Source organism: Chenopodium album, chromosome 18 (genome assembly GCF_948465745.1).
Source record: "Chenopodium album chromosome 18, dcCheAlbu1.1, whole genome shotgun sequence".
NCBI classification, from domain to species: Eukaryota; Viridiplantae; Streptophyta; class Magnoliopsida; order Caryophyllales; family Amaranthaceae; genus Chenopodium; species Chenopodium album.
In genome coordinates, this window is record NC_137851.1 from 4,572,471 (window position 1) to 4,593,830 (window position 21,360).

The window sequence follows — 21,360 nt, forward strand, 5'->3', positions numbered from 1 at the left end:
AACTCAAACTAAAATCATAATCGCTGCACTATCCTCTACTTCATATGTAATTATCTAAAATTCTTTCTTGTACACTATACTGAAACAATGCTAAAAACTACCATTTCACCTTACCTAATCATCACCCTCTCCAAACAACAATCGCCACACAATCACAAGTATACACCTCCGCATAGATAAGAGCAAAAAGGTTTACCATCATAACCGCATAAACACTTAGGAATCAGTCACATAACAAAAACATACATTGGTGATCAAAGTCACATAATCGAGCAAGCACCCAAATTCCAGTAGATAAATACAATACTCCATATATAATACATAATTAAGCCACCCGCAGGGAATTCAACAATTATCCGAATCGAAAATCTCAAATTTCACAATTTATAACATCACAAAGGGTCGCTCATCAGTCAAACTATACAACACTATAAGAAAAACCTTAATGTTTTACCTCACACATCAGCCTCTAGCCTTAAGCTCAGCAAGCCTCCTTGTAAGATCATCCTCATCGACCTTCTCCGACGCCTTAGGATCAGCAATAGCATGTCCAGCAGCCTGAGGCAACCCCACCGAAACCTCAAGACCATAATCATCCGCCACCTGCTGCATCAAACTATTAACCTCGGTTTCGGGTGTCGAAAGCGAAGTACTCCCAGCCATAGAACTCTCCATAAACTCAGCCTGAACCTCCATATTAACAAATTGCTTCTCAAATTGGTCCATTGTTTCCGACATCTTCTGCAAATTACCCGTATTCAAAGACGATTCAAGCGATTTCACAATCGATCCCATGTTCTTCCCAATCATTTGCATCTTCGCCTGAGTATCAAGGCGAGCAACAACGGCGTCAAGGCGAGACGATAATCGAAGGTAGTTCATCTGTTCTGTGCGCTTACGAATGGCGTTTTCGGCGTAAATTCGAGCTCCATCAAGATTACCTTTCTCGATTGCTTTCTTGACTTTGAGTTTCTCGGATTTCTCGTCTTTCTCGCACTTTCGAGCTTGGCGTTGGAGTGATTTGGAGGTGAATTTGAGCTCCATGATCTGGTTCATCAGCTTCTCAGTGTTTCCCATGTTAAAGAAAGAGAAAATTTTGGGGATGATCGGAAATTAGGGTTAGGGTTTTGAGGAAGATGAAGTTTGATTTGCAGAGAGAATTGGGGACGAATCGAAAAGTGAGATAGCGTGGTCAGGTCAGTCAAAGATAAGATATTTTTGCGCTTGCACTAGGATTCTTTTTTTTTTTGGCTCTAGGATATCAACAAAACGAAAACTTGGGAAGGGTGGCAATTCGAGTTGGCAGGTTGAGTTTGGGTAAGAAATCGGGTCGATTTTGGATTATGCTTAAAAACTATCAAAAATATTGCAAAATTTAATATTACTAGATGAAATCCATGCGATGCACAATTTGTTTGAATTTTTTAAATAATTTTTTTTAATATATATTTATGTGCTAAAATTTGTTATACATTTAGATAAAATTCCTGATATCAAAAGATAATATTTTATATTTAATTAATTTAAAATGAAAAATCTCATTCGCCAATTTTGCTTACGTGTCATTTAAATTATTTAATTCTAAAAGAAATTAATAATCTCGTATTTAATTGGCTACCACTAAAATTTATTATCCTACATGGCGTGCTGAAAAAATTAAATCCTACGTGACTCTCTAAAAACTCGGGACTAAACTCCCCTTTTATATATATACTAGTTTTGTGCTCCGTGCGATGCCCGGATTGTTTATTGAATTTTAAGATAAATTTATAATCTATGATTTTCTCACGATTTGCTATCTAGTAGGCATGTAATGACTAATAATAACGTTGGTGAAAATGTTCGATTTAATACATTAAAAAAATTAAAAAAAAAATAAAAAAAAAATTAGCAAAAAATAAACTAAATGTTCAAGGCACGTTGGATTGACCCGAACCCAAAACTCTGGGTAATGGTTGAACATTTCTTGACTCTTAACCTGAAATGACCCAATCCGAGATGACTTATGACCCAATCCTAATTGACAGGTCTCCATTCTATTATATAGTGAAATATATAATTTTAACCTATTAGTATATATTAGAATTGGATGTTTTACGCTTTAAACTACTTCCTTCGCTAAAAAAAATAATTATGATATAAAAAATAAATTTATATGATAATTTTTGAAAATTATAATCTAATAATTTTTTAATAAAATTATAATTCAATTTGTACATATTGGTATTTTATCCTAAAATTCTATCCAAATAGAATTCTTAATTAACTTTTTTATCTTATGAATTCTATTTAAATCTATCTAACGTGGCGCGACACTTGACGAAAAGTTGGAACACCAAGTGTCACAATCTCGTGACCTGGCTAAAAGTTTAGCTTTATATATTAGTTATATGATAATTAGATTACGAAATATGAAATTAGGGTCAAATCGGGTCGAATTCGTGTTATTCAGGTCGGATTCGGGTTTTTCTCAGTAACTTCAGATCGGGTTCGGGTCGGGTCAAGAATTGTCAGCCCTAATTAAAAGCATCAACTAATCAAGGCATTATCTTGTCCTCGGGGATATATAGAAACTTTGAAATTGATATGTACTAGATGAAGCCCGTGCGATGCACGGTTTGTTTGAATTTTTAAAATATGTTATTTTTTTGTATTTTTGTGCTAAAATTTGTTACGTATTTAGATAAAATTCCTAATATCAAAAGATAATATTTTATATTTAATTAATTAAAACATAAAAATATCATTCGCCAATTTTGCTTGCGTGGCATTTGAATTAATAAATTCTAAAAGAAATTAATAATCTCTTATTTAATTGGCTACAACTAAAATTTATTATCTTACATGGCGCGTTAAGAAAATTAAATCGTACGTGGCTCTCTAAAACCTCGGGAAAAAACTCCCCTTTATATATATATATATATATATATATATATATATATATATATATAGAGAGAGAGAGAGAGAGAGAGAGAGAGAGAGGAAGGCTCATATAAGAACCCTCCTTTATATAATAACCCATTATATATAAGAACCATTTTCAGCCATTGGATCAATTAAGATCTAACGCTCTACATTTACCCGGATTAAAATAATGGCATTATTGTAAATTAATGAACTTTTTGTGGTATAATAGAAGTTTTAAAATAACTAGTCAGTTCTTTCTCTCTCTAAAAAATGGTGTAGCATTTTTCTCTCTCTAGAGTTCTTCCCCTTTCGCATCTCTTGTTGGATTCATTTAGAGCTTTCAAAGCAAGATTCATCAAATTATTCATTCAAATTTACTTGAACTCACGACTATTGTGCGAATTCTTCATTAATTAAGGTTTTCGTCAATATTTTTGCAATTTTTGGCCTTTTTTGGCGATTTTTGGTTCGATTTCCGTTCGCTTTTTATTGTTGCCGATTTCTATTCGATTTCTATATTTTTTTTTCTTTGATTATTTATCAGTTTGATTGTTTGATTTTTCTGTTCTAATTTGATTTCATTTTTGTCGTTTATTTTTTGTGTCATTTTGTTCTTGGCTCTTGGTTTCTTTGTAACTATGGAATGTAACTGCTCGTGTATGTCAGATGTATACTTTTACCTAATTGATAAGAATGTTAGTGGATATATCCATTGAATTATTTTGTTTCCTGATTCATTAGTACGATTTTTGTTCGATTTCGATTTTAATTTCAGTTTGCATTTTTTGCTATATTTTGTGTTTTTGAAATTAGGTTTTTGCATGTTGATGGATTTAGTTGATGTCGAACAAAATTCTCCTTCTTCCTCTGTTACTCATTCAAGTAATTTTAGTTGTATTCTATGCTTTAATTTCAGTTAACTCTATCTGTTCTAAAGTTTACTTACTACAAGTATGTTCTAAAGTTTTCACTCTATGTTCTAAAGTTTTCACACTATGTTCTAAATCTAAATTTTAGAATACTAGCACTTGCATCTTTTGATGGTGATGGTTATTAATTTAGGAGGTGAACTATAAATTTTACAGTAGATGTTATGTCAATATAGAAAGAGAATGGTATCTGCTACATTGAAGTAAATTGTGAATGACTAACAAATTTATAAAAGATGCATTGTTTTGATTATTTTGTAACTTGGTTGAGTCTTTGGGTCATAGCTAGTTGCAGCGGTATTATTTGGGGTTAATGTCAAAATTAGACATCTAGTTTAGCTTATTTGTAAAAAGGCCCTAAATTTTCTATTGGACAAGTTTAAAGTAATGTTATGAAAGTATTCAGAAGAAAGTTGATATTAATATTTGACTTATAGAGCTCAATATTCTTGTTAGCTTTCAAGCCCAATTATATTTGGTTATTTTCAGAGATTAAATTGTGAATTTCTTTAGTTATAAGTTCAATTTGAGTAGTTAAATTTATGTTTGTTATTTGCATTGCGACCTTGAAATTTAGTATTGTGAGCTGCTTATGATATTTGGATGGGACTCATGTAGTTGTTGCTTCGAATATGGAAGATGGTGACATGACTAACATCATTGACGGCCTTAATTTTGTCATAAAACTCACAATGAGTAAGTTCAACTCCAGTTTCATTCAATAATGTATGTCTATATTACTCTATTTTATTTACCTAAATTGTGCACCTGAGATTTGTAATTGTTGTTAAAGACCCGATAGGTTCTCATTATTACATGTTTTCAAATCTAGAAAATTTGGTAATTTTCTTAAATTGAATTGAATCCCCTTCTTTGTTCAAGTTCTTCCCTGTTTGTAATTCGCCCACATATAACTCTTATTCACCTCTCTTCTCACATGTGTGCATGTAAGTACTAATATTGTTGACTTAGATACCAGCAATATAATAAGCCAATTTTTAGAGCCTAGTGGTGTTAGTCTCCTTAGTTAAGTTGGTAAGAAATTACATCCTATAGACCTATACTCTATATTTTTTCTTTATAGATATTAAACCTCAATAAAGTATTGTGTTATAAGTTTTGGTTCGCATTAGGGTCAATGAATTCAATAGCAAATTAAATGATGTTTCATATATATTAAACCTACTAGCTTAACGGGTAGAGCATTGTACAAATGCACAAAAATGTGGGTTCGGATCCCACGTAGGTTCATTATTATAATGTGCAAACGAGAGTTTGCATGACTATATGAGAGTTCAAATATAACAAAGTTTTCCATAGTCATTAATCATTTCAAGCCAATATTTTGCCCATACATCATTTCAAGCCAATTTTTTTGGTCGTACGAAACATAACTTAGTGTTAATCTGATATACTTTTTTTTTAAGATATATGTTAAGAACATAAGCAGAAAATTTTAGAATATAGAAAAATATTTAACATAGGAAAACATAAGAAGGAAAAATATTGAACATAAGCATAAAAAAAGTTTACAAAGTAGGAAAGGATTTACAATATAAGAAAAAAAAAATAGAACACAAGAAAAATTTAGAACATAAGTTGAAAAAATTTAGAACATAAATAAAAAAATTTAGAACATAAGAATAATTTAGAACATAAGCTGAAAATTAAATTTAGAACATAGGTTGAAAATTATATTTAGAACATAGGAAAAAATTTAGATCATAAGTTGAAAAAATTTAGAACATAAGAAAAAAAATTAGAACATAAGAATAATCAAGAACATAGTTAAAAAAAATTAGAACTTAATCTGAAAATTAAATTTAGAACATTGGAAAAAAAATTAAAACATAGGCTGAAAAAAAATTAGAGCATAAGGAATAATTTAGAACATAAGTAGAAAAAATTTAGAACATAGGAAAAAATTAAATGACATATTGGCATACTTATCTTTTTTATAGATATTAAACCTCAATAAAGTGTTGTGTTATAAGTTTTGGTCAGTGTAGAGGTCAATGGTTTTAATAGAAAATTTAATGATGTTTTATAAACATTAGCCTACTAGCTCAAATGGTAGAGCATTGTGCAAACGCACAAACATGTGGGTTCGAATCCCACCTAGCTTCATATGTGTAATGTTGAAAATAGAATTATACTTCGTATTAGATTTGTTTGTTACAAAGATTTCAGACCTTCATTAATCATTTCAAGCCAATTTTTTATTTATAAAACTTACCACTAGTTTGATTTACTTTAAGTTATTCTAGCTTATTTATGAAATACTTTGGCTTACTTTTGTTTTTATTTTTTACTTTTTTTTTAAGTTATTTTGAGAGATAACCTATGTAGGAATCGAACCTACATCCCTATGCATTTGCATAGTGCTCTACCACTTGAGCTAATAGGTTTTAACATACCTAAAATTAACCCTACGTTCTAAATTATTTTCCTATGTTCTAAATTTTTTTGCCAATGTTCTAAAGTTTTCTGACTGTGTTCTAAATTAGTTAAAAGTAATCTCCTTATGTTCTAAATCAGTTTTCTAATGTTCTAAATTATTTATCCTATGTTCTAATTTTTTTTCTTATGTTCTAAATTTTTTTCTTATGTTCTATTTATTTTTTCTCATGTTCTAATTTTTTTTTTCCTATGTTCTAAAGTTCTCTGCCCATGTTCTAATTTTTTTTCCTAGGTTCAAAACACGTGTTCTAAAATTTTTTTGCTTATGTACTACAAGTATATTTTTTGCCAGATCTAATTATTTCCTATGATCTAATTAAAGGTATATAACCTAATTTTTTTTTCTTATGTTCTATTTTTTTTTTCCCTATGTTCTAAATTTTATTATGTTCTAATTTTTATTACCTATGTTCTAAACTTTTAATCCTATGTTCTAATTTAATCTAAGCGTATGTTCTACGAGCAATTTTTTTTTTTTTTTACAATGTTCTAAATTTTTCTTACCATGTTCTAAATTTTTTCTATGTTCTAAATTTTTTTTGCCTATATTCTAATTTTTTTTTTTCTTTTTTGATGTTCTAAATTTTTTTCTTTGATGTAAGATTGTTCTAAATCTATTTTTCCTATGTTCCAAATATTCTATCTATGTTCTAATTTTTTTTTCCTATGTTCTAATCATATGTTCTATATTTTTTCGTATAATCTAAGCCTATGTTCTAAATTTTTTTTACCATGTTCTAAATTTTTTCTCACTACTAAAATTCGGCTAAATTGCGACCGTTTTTCTACGACCGTCTGAAAAACGGTCGCAAATTTCATAATTTGCGACCGTTTTTCTATGCGGTCGCAATATTACGACTGCTTTGACAACGGTCGCAAATTTGAGACCGTATTGCGACCGTTTTTAGCTTTTTAGACGGTCGCTAGCATGTTTGAACAATTAAAAATAATTCTAAATTAAATTAAATCGTTTGCGACCGTCAAAGACGGTCGTAATTGTCATAATCTGCGACCGTCAAAGAGACGGTCGTAAAAGTCATAATCTGCGACCGTCAAAGACGGTCGTAAACGTCATAATCTGCGACCGTCTAAGAGACGGTCGTAAATATCATAATCTGCGACCGTCAAAGAGACGGTCGTAAATGTCATAATCTGCGACCGCCTCTAAAACGGTCGAAGATTTCTAATTTAACGGTCGCAATTGTTTTTTTTTTTTTTTAAAAAAAAAATAGGGTATAAAAGGGATTCCAACTCACACTAACCCTAATTTTTTTACACAGCCGCTGCTCTTCCTTCATTTTCCTTATCTCTTCTCTTTCCTTCTCTTCCTTCTCACGTTCCTCCTCTCTCTAATTCATTTCCTCTTTCACTCTCATCTCCTATTTTCTGACTTTCATTGCCGAGAAACCAAACAAAGCAACTAAATTTCCTCCTATTCTCCCTCCCGTATTCTTTCCTCTTCATTCTCCTTTTCGTTCTTTTTCCTTAGGATTTTCGCTCCATCTCTGTTTCTTTGTTTCTTCTTCATCTTATCTTTTTCTTAGGATTTCTGTCAACTAATGAAGTGTGGTGTTGTATTCTCGTCAAAGTTTGGTATTAATGGTCAAATTCGACCATAAAAATTCCAGATCTGGAGTTTTTATGGTCGAATTTGACCATATAAACCTAAAGAGGAAGAAGTTTTGTGAGAGGTATGTGTTTTTTCTCTGAATTTTTATTATATTTTTGTTTATTTTCAATTTTTGTTGTTTTATTTTGTTCTCTTATTTCCATAATTGTTCAATTTTTTTCCGATTTTTGTTTGTGTTTTTGTTTGAGTTTTGGTTCGATTTTTGTGTGATTTTCGACTTTTGGTTTGAATTTTTGTTGATTTTGTTCGAATAGTGGTTCGATTTTTGTCGAAATTGTGTGATTGTTCGAATTTTTGTGGGTTTTTTTGAGTTGAATTTTTGAAATATTGCTTAGTGTTTGTGGGTTTGATTTGTGTTCGTATTTTTTGTTGATTTTTTGTTTAATTTTTGTGCATTTTATTTGTGGCTTAAATTGTTTTGAGTAATTTATGTTGCTTTTTTTTGTTTCCGATTTTTTGTTTGATTTTTGTAAATTTGTTCGAAATTATATGGGTTGTTTTTGTTGGTTTTAATCGGATGTTTGTTAGTTAAATTTCTGGGTTAATTTTTTTTTGATAAATTTATGTTTTTCTGGGTTAAGGGTGGGTGTGGTGGTGAATATTGGTGGTTGAAGGTGGGCGGCTAGTGGTTGTTTAGGGTGGGCAGTGGTGGTGGTGGTTTGGGTGGGATCTAGTTTCGGTGGATCTGGGTCAAGGGTGGGTGGGTGATGGGACTGTTTTCTCTCTTTTTTTTTTTTTTAAAAAAACTTTTTGCGACCGCTTTTGACGGTCGCTAATTTCTAGGGCTGGCAAAAACTGACCCGACCCGAAAACCCGACCCGAAAAAAGCGGGTTAGGGTTGAGATTTTCGACCCGAAAACTTAAATGGGTCGACACGAACCCGAACCCGAAATTAAATGGGTCAGGTTAAGGTTGAAAATCTCAACCCGAAAACGACCCACTTAACCCGAAATAAATTTCAGGTCAAAAATCAGGTCGGGTCAACCCAAACCCGACTTGATAACCCGAAGTATTTTTAGTGAAAAAAAAAAAGAAAACGTAAAAAGCCTTAAAACTCTAAATAAGTAAATAAGCCCAGCCCAAATTCCTTAGAGGCTTCTTAATGTAAAATGAAAACCCTAAACCCCTCTCATCCTACACTCATTTCTTCAGCCGTTTTCACTACTTTTTCCCACTTCTCTCTCTTCTCTCTCCTCAAAAACCCTAAATCTCTTCACGGCTTCACCATTGTTCAATCAAAGTTCTTCAAGTCTTCACAATTGTTGATTTCGACTACAATTCTTATCTTCTCACTCTCATACGGTACTTTTCTTGTTTATTGTTCTTAATTTGTGAGTTTATACGAATTGATTTTGTTATTTTACAAGTATATACAAATTGATTTATGCGAATTTATGTTGGTTTATGTAATTATATGAATTGATTTATGGATCTATACGAATTCATGCTAGTTTATGTAGTTATATGAATTAATTTATGCGAATTTATGTTGGTTTATGTAATTATACGAATTGACTTATGGATTTTTGCGAATTTATGCTACTGTGCTAGATTATGTAATTGTATGAATTGATTTATACAAATTTATGCGAGTTTATGTTGGTTTATGTAATTATACGAATTGATTTATAGATCTATGCGAATTTATGCTAGTTTATGTAATTATACGAATTTATCATGCTAATTAATATTAATAGTTGTTGTATTTATACGGTTTTACATACTGAAATTATGTTCTTAATTATTGTTTGTGTTATTTTTAATGGCAGCAAGTTGCGGCCACTCAAATCCATCTTTCTTTCAGAGAGGAGAAGATTCATTCACTATGGAGGGTGGGCATAACAAAGAGATTTGAAGATTTTATTTAAATCACTATAGTTTTTGAAATTCAATTTGTAATTTGTTAAATAGACTACTTGGTTTGTAACCTATTAAGTAGTTTTGTTAGACAATTTTGTTTGGGTTTGAATCGCTGTTTTGGTTCAGAATTTAAAATGCAATTGTGAATGAACTGCAAAAAAAAAAAAAAAAAAAAAAAAACCTTTTGAATGAATAAAATCAGATTGACTGGGATGACCCAACCCAAATAAATCAACCTTTTTTAAGACCAAAAAAAGTTTTGGGTCAAATCAGGTCATTTTCGGGTTGACCCGAACCCGAAAAAATCAGGTTCGGGTTGAGGTTTTCAACCTGAAACATTAAATGGATCAGGTTCAGGTCAGGGGGTAGCTGACCCGAAATCAGCTGACCCGAACCCGACCCGACCTGATCCGATTGCCAGCCCTACTAATTTCAAGATCTGCGTCCATTTCATAAAGCGGTCGCAATTATTAATATCTGCGACCGTTTTATTAACGGTCGTTGAAAATAGTAAAAACGGTCGCAAAAAATCTGCGACCGTCAAACGGTCGTAATTTTGTTTTTTTGCGACCAGGAGAATAATGACCGTCATGTTACGACCGTTGACGGTCGCAATTATGTTTTGCGACCGTTTTTGCTAGTTTCTGCGACCGTTTGAGGCGGTCGCAATTTGGCCGAATTTTAGTAGTGTCTATGTTCTAAATTTTTTGTTAATATTCTAGTCTTATGTTCTAAAGTTATGTTCTAAAATTTTTCTCTAGGTTCTAAAGCTATAATCTTTTTTTTTTTCCAATGTTCTAATTTTTTTTGGTCATGTTCTAAAATATAAGTGGGTAGTATATGATGAGTTTCTATTAGGTTGTGAATCCGAATAATGATAATAATAATACTAACAAGAGAAGGTTATATATACTCACAATTTATATCAATTGACTCCACCATCACTTAAACTAAATTAAGCTATACATAATAATTACACTATCAAGTAATTAGCAGACTAATGAGCACCGACATTCTTATGTTAGATCAGTTTCAAGACGGCATGTGATACACAAGCACATTCATGGCCATGAAAAGCCATACTATAAACTTTTATTTTTATTTTGGGGGGGGGGGGGGGGGGCTAAAATCCTACTGGGCAAGAAGGGATGAAAGAAAAAAATTTCTATTAAAAAGATCACTATTGCAATAATTCAACTAAGGTGGAAAGTAATAGCCAAACTAATGTAATCTTAACTAGCAATTAGATAGAATCTACTACGAAGTCTCTAGAAAAAAAAAGTGTATTTTTTAATTTTGATGGATAAATCCAAGCAATTTTTTACATGTTTGTCTCCTACTGTAATACCCCGAATTTTAGAAAATATTTTGGAAAGTTCCTAATGTATTTAACTTGGAGCCAAAATGAGTTTTAAATTTTGGCGCCAAATATAAGTATTTAATCATTTAAATAACTAAATATTTTCGGATTTATAAATTAATAATATAGGTTTAGTTATCTTTTAAAGGTCGGTCCATATTTTATACTAACTATTTCAAGAGAAATATCTAATGTACATTAAGTATTAACTAATTTTGATATTATCTAAAATATTTATTTAATTATATTATTATGATTTTCGATTTTATTAAAAAAAAAAGGATTTGGCCGTGAGAATTGAAGGTAGTATTATCTTCAACTAACTTTATATGATAAAATCTCCTAATATTCTTACTTCCTTATTTCCCTAAACATTTAACACTTATCTTATTTTTTTCTCTAATATCTTTCATTAGTTTCTTTTCCACATAAATTAACCTAGACTAAATTTCACTCATATTCATTTAACAAACTTACATTTATCATGTTCCCATGTTAATCTCAACCCTCCTTTAACTCTATCTTACTACCCCTTAAACACTATAAATAGACCCTCAACCCTTCATAAGTCCTCACACCAAAAATCAGAAAATTCTTTACTCTACTCTCAATTTCAAGCCCTCCTCTATCCCTTTCTTGTTTGCTCAATTAAACACTACAACCGCACCACCATTTTTGCCGACCAAACATTACCTTTTTCCGCCACCTTTTGTTGCCTCTAAACCATTCTGCTGCCGTGACTTGCTTTGCTAGAAGGTGGACTTAGCATTTTCTTTCTTTCGCCTTCTTTTTTTTTTGCAGCAAGAATTCTAGTACTATAATGATGACTCTTTACTCCCTTACACCATCATCATCATGAGTATTATCATTATTTTCAATATTATTAATTTAAGATACTAATGATACCAACGTTACACTTCCATACTAATGTTATTATTCTTAGTAATAACATAAGCTATTTTTCAATTTGATAAAGTTAATATTTCGGTAGTTTATGCACAAATAGAGTATTATTTATAGTTTTGTGTTAGTTTTGTTAACCTTATATTAATTAAGGTTATTTTAATTATGTAGGAGGAGTCCCTCGATCGTGGTCAAGTTTAGTGATCGTACCTTAATTATTCTCGTGATCAAGGTACGTATAGGTGGCTAGGTTCTTGATACAATGCGTGTTTTGGGTAAATGATTGTTTGAATGATTGTTTGAATAAACGTATGAATTTTTAAGTTAACGATTTTCATAATAAGTTGAAATATAAAATTTTACGGTTTAACGGTTTAACCTTTAAAAGTGTTGATCGATTTAATAAAAGTTGTTGATTTATAAATTACTTGATTCAATTAATTTGCAGCTCATTATGGGCCTGAGTATTTGGTATTTTAATTGTCCCTCTACCCGGGACTGGTTAAGTAAGACCATGAGCTTTGTATGATCTGGTCTTTCCTCGAGTATAGTATAACTTGCTTGGGGGGTGTGCACACTTAGGTGAGGAAAATTGGTTTAGAAAAATATCAAAAAACTGAGAAGTTTATAAATTGGAAATCTATTGGTTTGGAAAGCTTTTATTGATGAATATTACTACCCATGGAAGGTTTAATTATTTTTGAAAAGTTTAATTTTGGAAACTGACTTGTGACAGGTTTAAATTTAAATGGTTATTTCGAAAGCATGTTTGTCTAATAAATGTATTTACATGCCTTGCACTTATTCGTACTTAGCATTTTTGCTAATCTGTTTTCCTTTTATTTTGGTTCGCCCTGTTTACCATTTTGGTAAGCAGTCTTGATTTCAGGTGTGAAGTTGTTCGTGCGCATACTAGAGTCGGGATTGGGATCACATAGTTAGGAATTAATTTTATTTATATATGGACAAGTTTTTATTAGTTTACTTTGAAACAGTTATTATGGTTATTCCTATTATTAATAAAAGTTAGTTATTTTTCCGCTGCAATTTGAGTAATTAATTAAGCCTTACGTTTTCACGTGGCGGTAATACGCCCAAGTCTATCTCTACGGTATTTGTATACGTATAAATATAGTATTTACGTAGAGGGAGATTTGGGGGTGTTACACCTACCTAATCGAACACTTAGATGATTAATGGAACATCAAAAATTTTGGAGTACCATTTTTATTTTATGATTGTATATTTGCCTGTAACAAAACTACACCAACAACATGAATAAACGGTTGCAAATTCAATGGAATGATAGTCGATAGAATTGATAATTCATATATATCTCAATGCACCATTCAAAAGAGTCTGCATTTCTTTTACCAAATGCAAGCAACACCTTTAACTAAGTCATATGCACTTATAACATCAACAATTCAACAAATTAACATTCTATCACCAGGGCGTGAAACCTCATGATACTCTCTACTTCCAAGGGGTCAAAACTAATAATTGATGCTGGACTATCAATGTATTCGAACATATAACATAATACATCTAAATTTAGAACATAGGTATAAATGTATTCGAACAAATAACTTTAGAACATAAATAGAATTAGGACGCATTACAAATGCTAATTATAATAAATACCTTACAGAATTGCTGGATTTGGCAGACAAAGTCAAGAAAGTTCTTGATCATATAATAATTAGTAGACAATACAAATGCTAGTTTTAAACAATATCTTACGGAATTGATAATAAAACAATCTGCCAAATAATGTCTAAATCTATTGAAATCAACGACAAATTGAATGAAAATCTAACGAATTGAATTCAAAAACAATTGATACATGAAATTTGAACGATGAAGCAAACTACAAATCAAACGAAAAATTCGAACAATGATTTAAATTTGACAAATCGAACGAAAAAATTCAAACAATAAATTCGAAAACAAGGAAGTAAATCTAACAAATCAAAAACAAATAAATCTAACATATAATCAATGAACATATATCAAATTCGAAAAAACCATACCTGAATTTGAATGTTTAAAAAATTTAGGGTTATTTTCCGCCAAATTCAGTCCTTAAATTGAATAAATAAACTTGTTTTGTGATCAATGTTGTTGAATTTATACAAAAAAATGAAGGAAAATCATTGAAAATCCTTCGAACTACAACTACAATGGCTTTTCTTGGGAGTTTGATGAAAGAGAAAGTCTTGTGTTTGAGAGAGAAAGAGATGACCGTATGTTTTGTGTTTGAGGTTTATGGTTTATTTTGTTATTTACAAAAATGACATTATTTAATCTCAACCATCAATTTTAATCTAATCCTACGGATTAGATTGGTTCTTATATAACTTAGGTTCTTATATAAGAAAAGGTTCTTACCAGATCCTTCCTATATATATATATATATATATATATATATATATATATATATATATATATTATAGCACTTATGTTTCAAAATAAATGTCACGGTTTGACTAGTACTCTGTATATTTTTTAACGCAACAAGTATGGGTGATGACAAATCTTTATCTATTGTGATTAGTTGATATTATTACATCAATCCATACTTATCTATTAATTGTTTAAAAGTGGTAGAATATATGTTACTTGTACATGTTAACGATCGTTCCAACAAAATGGAGCTCATATATTACACCACAATTGAGATATATATTTCAATCCTATCTAAATCATATACACGTTGTGGTACCAATTTCTATTATGAAGTATCTATGCAAAACAATAATAATGTAATTTTTTTATATATATATTTGCCAAATATTTTAAAATACTTTTGGAGAAGCTAATAATCAACTTGATGCAATTGCATATCTTCATTATTTATTCCTGTATACCTAGTGAGTTTTCATGGTTTCAACTTTCAAGCATAAAACATTGAATGGCCTTCCCCTATTAAGTTAAAGGCTTAAAGCAGCTTTGCAAAATTGGAAACTTGCACTTGGGCTCAAAAAGCAAGCCAACTAGTGATTAGCTGTGCTGTTTTTGGGCTTTCACATACATACTCGAAACATTGTCTAGGAGAAGAAGAGGCCCAAGTTTAGGTTTTCTTTTCTTTTCTTTTTTTTTTTTTTTATGGAAAAGTTTAGGTTATTTGGGCTCACACATACTCGATTCATTTGTTCTTGAATTTTTGATGCATAAGAACAAAAGATGTCAAGAGCCAAGACTCACGAGGGAGTGTCTTAGTTGTAAATTTGTAATATTCCAATGTTTGATATGAAAAAAAAAAAAAAAAAAAAACTCGGTGAGTAAATTAATTATTTCTGATCGAGTTTGCTTCTCCCCAGATGCATCTACTCTTACCATTAACATCACTAATTATCTATTATGAAATATTTTGAAGTATAAATCATTAACAATTAATATGTGAATTTTTTATTCAAGAAAATTTTATAGTAATAAAAAAATATCTATGGAGTAATACACTATTTAAAAATAAAAATAAAAAAAATCAAAGCAAAACACATGAATAATGCAAAACTCAAATTAAACTATTTCAATCTAACTTGAAACAATCAGAGCATAACAATTTTTTTAGGGTTCCACCCGATTCACCTTTAGACTAATTCAAATTTGGAGATTAGTTTTAAAAATTCAAATGGTTAGATTCCATTCTCCTCAATGACGTATAAATATTCAAATATAAAATATCAATTATATAGTCCATGTCATGCATGTAACATGTTTGGTCGATATTATGAAGAGCAACAACAGTGACGTATGATTAGTTAAACCCTAAACGAATCAAGAGACGTATAAAAACAAGGGCCCGGGCCGGATGGTCGGTTATTGGATCAATGATTAAATGATACACCCACACCCAAATTTCATATGGAGTATTATGCATGCATCATGGTTTTATTCATAGCATGCATTATACTGTATAATTGCATTTAATTTCATATGCAACTTTATGGCATTCCATACATTCACCAAACCAAACCCCCAAAATAATATACGGAGTACTTCGTATTATTGATCCTTTTTTTTTTTGGAAATTGTAAATCCTCATGCTTGTAGTCAGGGAGCATGTAATAAACTAATAATACTAATAAAATTTAATAATTTTGTATGCAACAATAATAATGAAAGTGGGTGTCTGGTGGACTTATTCGGAAACTACAACATTGCAATGCAAAATTTATCTGTCTGGCAAAGGATAGATGACGGAAATATTCTGAAAGCTAAGGGGATAAGAGACAATGGGGCGCCACCGGGTTTTGCTAGAGTTAACATTGGCTGTGATGATGATCTTATCACTGATCCTCGGGATGACAGGTTAGTGGTGACCGTAATGGTGGATGGCTCTTGGCAAAAGAGTACCGGAAATGCAGGTATGGGTTGGGCTTACTCCTTTGACCAACTGATCTATTTGGAAGGTGGAGGCACCTTTGGAAGAGCTTTGTCCTCTCTTCATGCAGAACTTTTGGTGTGTGTTGAGGCTCTTAAGTGGGCGACACTGAAAGGGTACAAGCGACTGCTTTTGTTTACAGACTCGCTCGCTCTTATTCAACAAATTCAAAATCCGAAAAGGAGGGATGTACGGCTTCTTTGGATAATTCAAGACTTACAACAATCAGGAAAGCTTTTTAGGAGCTGCATCATTTGGAAAGTAGGAAGGGATCAACTCACGCAGGCACATGAGATTGCTAATATGTGTAGGGTTAATTTACATAGCTTTTCAAACTAGTTTTTGTTTAGTTTCTGTTGTAAAAAAAAAAAAAAAAAAAAAAAAGAAAAAAGTACGAAATCAAAATACGGAGTATGTAGCAATTTCTAAATGCATATTTAGTCGAGGAATACAATCGATAATGACTACGCTAATATAAAGTACCTTTTTTAATGGTTAAATTTTAAAAAAATTGATAAAAATAAACTTAAGGGCCTGTTTACTTTAGCTTAATTTTATTTCAGTTCAATTCAGCTTCTAATTTCCTTCTCTCATAAAATATTCATTTCAGCTCTATTCAGTTCAATTCAACTCCAATCAGTTCAGTACATTTTAGCTCCAATCAATTCAGTAAATGTGAACAAACCCTCGGTAAAAAAAAAATTAAAAAAAAATAAATAAATAAAAAGTACTCAAGTGTTTTTTTGCTGGACGTGGTCAGGTGTTGGTTTTCTCATCTCAATGGGTAATTTTAATTTATTATATTATTTTTTATCATAGTACTCGTATTTGTTATTATGATATAAAGATATTAACAGTCACAGACTCATAGTACATCTTAAATACCATATAAATAAAGATATGCAGTATAAATTGAAATGGATATAGTAATACAGACATGTAGTTATGATAACTAACTAGGTTTCGATCTTGATATACCTCTCAATATAAAGAGAGAAATTTTGACTAACTGAATTACCCCTAAATAAAGAAGTGCTTGATTTAGTGATAAGATTAATAATCATGACATCCAGGTTGTGGTGGGATCATCCCATCCTATTTAATGCACTTTTGGGTGAGAATTTCTTTACTTTTTTAATTTTTCCACTCTTCACTCAAAAAGGGTCTTAGCTTGTCCACTAATACGAGCAAGTTTGTCTAGAGCAAAATACTGATCTGACAAGACATCTTCTCCTTAACTATACGATTTCGTATATGACGCACAAAATATCATAGCGTATATGATGGTATGTAGTATGTACATGATTATCATAAATTCATAACATGGAAGCAGGAAAATGGTGGACCAAGTAATGGCCGAACTGTTTTACAGTATCAAAGAGAGAGAGAGAGAGAGAGAGAGTTTTAGGTTTTATGCTAAATAAATATATGTGGTGTTGGGTAGTTTGAAGAATGATGATTGAAGCAGCATTAGCAGAATGAGGGGCCAAACAAGAAAGGAGGCGCACGTGGGCATGACAACAACGCTATCTAATTTGACTAGTCACTATTTTGTCGCCACTCACTCAATCACACTACTATAGGCTATAGTGCTATACTAGATAATAATCTAATTTGGATGGACCAATTATTCAATTCCAAGTATGTTGTTGTCCTTCTTTTCTTCTTCATCCTTTCTTTTTTCACAAGGACTTCATTCTTCTATGTGAGAATGTACGAGACATTATCATCATGTTTTGTTGTGTGTGTTACATCAATTATCTTATTGGATCTCTTAGCTTTATGCTTATCCATAGATTAATCAATCTTAACTAAGATATTTTTTTCTCCATTTTGAACATTTATAAATGAGTGCTTGAGTACGAGTAATATTTAGGTAAACGGCTTTTAAGTTAGGCTTTTTTGGTTTTTGTCTTTTTTATATGGTTAAACAGTAAAAAAAAAAGTATTTTGTAATTGATTTTTCATTTAACGAAAAAACTGACTTTTAAGTCAAAATAAAAAAAGATTTTTGGCTTGTTGGCCCACAAATTATTTAATAAACAATCAACAACTAAATTTACCAAATACTTTTATAAACAACCAATTTCAAAAGGCATTATAATAACCAAACATTCCACCTGATCAAACAAGCCAAGTAAACTAGTCAACCGTCAACAACTATTTGTCAAACAAGGCCTTAGTGTAATTTGATTTGGCATAATTCTGATTTGATTTAATCAGATTTATTGGTCTAAGTAAATGTTGATCATAATTTCCACTAACATACAGAAAAATAGAAATTTTGTGTAGAATTACCCTAAAGATAAGGTCATTTGTGAACAACTACCCATTTTATTTATTTATTTTTTTTATATGTGTTTAGAACTACCTACGAGTTTGAAAACGCTTAGGTAGCACTACCCACTAACATTTTCCGTCCAATTAAAACGTTATTGGAGCCCACTTTTTTCACCCAATTAACTCCCCCAATTTGTCTAAAGGTTTTAATTTACCCTAATTAACCTAATTAGGGTTTTAATTAAGATTTATTTTAGGGTTCATGAGTTTAGTATTATTTGGGTATTTTGATTTCTAAGGTTTGGGGGTTTAATTGAATTTGGATTTTTGCTTATTTTAGCATTAATTGACCATTGTAATTGACAAAATTAAAAATTGGGCCAAAGTAACGTTTTAATTGGACGGAAAACGTTACTGGGTAGTGCTACCCAAACGTTTTCAAATTTGCGGGTAGTTCTAAACAAATAAAAAAAATGAATAGTTGTTCACAAATGACTTTATCTTTAGGATAATTCTACACAAAATTTCCCAAAAAAATTGGTGTTTTCTAGTGGGATATGATTGTTAAATTTGTCTCATTGTATAAAATTTGATTTCATAATTTTTTTTACTGTATATTAATTAATGCAAAATTAAAAGTAACATAGTATGTATGACAATATATCGTAGTAAGAAATTTAGTGTAAGTTTATGAAGTAAGAAGATAAAAGTCGGATTCCAAAAGCTTCAAATCAATATAATTGCGGCATATCCAAACATGATTTTTAAGTTTGGTTTGCTTAGCTTTACTTTTCAAAAGTTGAATCTAAAGTCATGTCCACATCTAGGGCACCTTTATGTTTCCTCATACATCAATTATAACAGCAGTGATATTGATGATTAGCATTTACTTAAAAACTTAGGGTTTTGTAAGGCTTGTTTTCATCAATCAACTTCTACTATTTCACTCAATCAACTTATTGATTTGTATGACATAAACTTTACTTTTGATAAATGTAACATAATGTTGTTGAAAAAAAACCCTTATATCCAACAAGCATAACTCGAAATCGATCATTACAAATAATGATGAAACTGTAAATTTATGTACATTTTCGTAAAGCTACTTAAGAATTGTATTTCATTATTCAAAGATCGATCAATACAACTAACTTTACAAGATCATGAATCATGATGCATGATCTTCCATGCCCAAACAAATTAAAAGGAAAAAGTATGATACACGATATTTTTTGACATAATTTTTCTGCAAAATAATAACTCAAACATTGACCTTCTCTAGCAAAAGAAGCCAAACCATGTGAAATTGGAAAAAAATTCCACATAACATTTAAGTTATGGAGGGGCCAAAACTAACAGCAAACAAGCAGAGTGGGTTTACCTATAATTGTCAAGCTATTTGTTGCAAAGAACGAATGTGCACGTGTGAGTGGGTTGTATCCCATATAATTTGGGAAAGACCTACCCTTAATTATAGAGGTCTAAAAAAATTTAAGTCCCACAAAAAATAATGAAAACAAACAAACAATAAATATTGTAATCAGGGACCTTCTTATTAACTAAAATTAGATAATTTATGGACTACTTGTTTTTGAAATTATTGGTCGGCATGTGTTCATTTGTAAATTACTTTAAAATGTTGTGTAAATAATATAGTTAGGCCTATATATAAATATATTCAATTTTAAATTAATTTGTTTTAATTAGATTATTATGAAGACTCACACTACTTCTAATAAAATCATGGCATATAAATAATTAAGTAACATGAGAAGGCAAACAATTCAGGACAAAAAAAAACCTAGTTTACGAAAAATGGCAAAAGAGAAGAATGAAATAATTTAAGTCTTCTAATAATAAGTAACTTACAAACACCTGCATAACACATTGTAGCTCGTAAAAAAATTTATAAAAATATGATGACCAACTAATTGCATGAATGTTAGATCTTAATCGGAGTTTCTTTTATTTCTTTCCTTCAATCAAGCTTGTAACATGTTTAAGCTACAATATTACAATTGTCTCTAATATAATTCTTGGAGATGCTCTAATAAGGTAAAATCGTCCAAACTCGTGTTTGAAAAAATAAAACAAATTACTACTACCCAAGATATATATAGTAAAAGCTCGACCTTTAGCTTTATTTTTCTGCTGCATGCCTGTATGCGTACCAAGATTGCAAAGAGAATATGTCCTCCACTAAGGGCACCATATAAGTAAGCTATTCCTTGTGATCAATTCACTTTGATAGTATTCCTTTTTTTGACAGAATTAAAAACATGTCAAAATTAATTTTGAAATTTCTAGCCAAAATATTTACTACGTTGAATTAATAGTGGTTTTCCTAAAACCTTTATTTTTCAACGGCTATTTTCAGTTTGATTTGACAGTGCATTTAATTTTGTAAGTCTAGCCAAAGAAATAATGATGTAAAAAAAAAAAAAAATACTTAACACTTTATTATAATTAATTTTTGGAGTTGGTAAGTTGTAACCCAACAATTTTTTGTGATGTTAGCTTAAGTAATGTAGAGTATGAGTATTCCTTCTTCAATCAAGTAAAATAGCTTCACATAGACTCCAAAGGACATTCTTAATACCAAGTATGATTCATGAAGTATATTACGTAGTACTACGTAAGTACA

The 21,360-nt window shown here is 30.7% G+C and overlaps 1 protein-coding gene across 1 annotated transcript; it reads right to left on the reverse strand.

Moving 5' to 3' along the window:
* Positions 1-295: 295 nt before the first annotated feature.
* On the reverse strand, positions 296-1,201 carry LOC145592775 (ESCRT-related protein CHMP1A). The gene has a single exon (XM_081649285.1). It carries the CDS (start codon positions 1,075-1,077, stop codon positions 463-465), a length of 615 nt encoding a protein of 204 aa, XP_081505411.1. The 5' UTR covers positions 1,078-1,201; the 3' UTR covers positions 296-462.
* Between the last annotated feature and the right edge of the window lie 20,159 nt (positions 1,202-21,360).

Coding starts and splice junctions, on each gene's coding strand:
- LOC145592775 (XM_081649285.1), bottom strand. CDS start 1,077: ATGGGAAACACTGAGAAGCTGATGAACCAGATCATGGAGCTCAAATTC.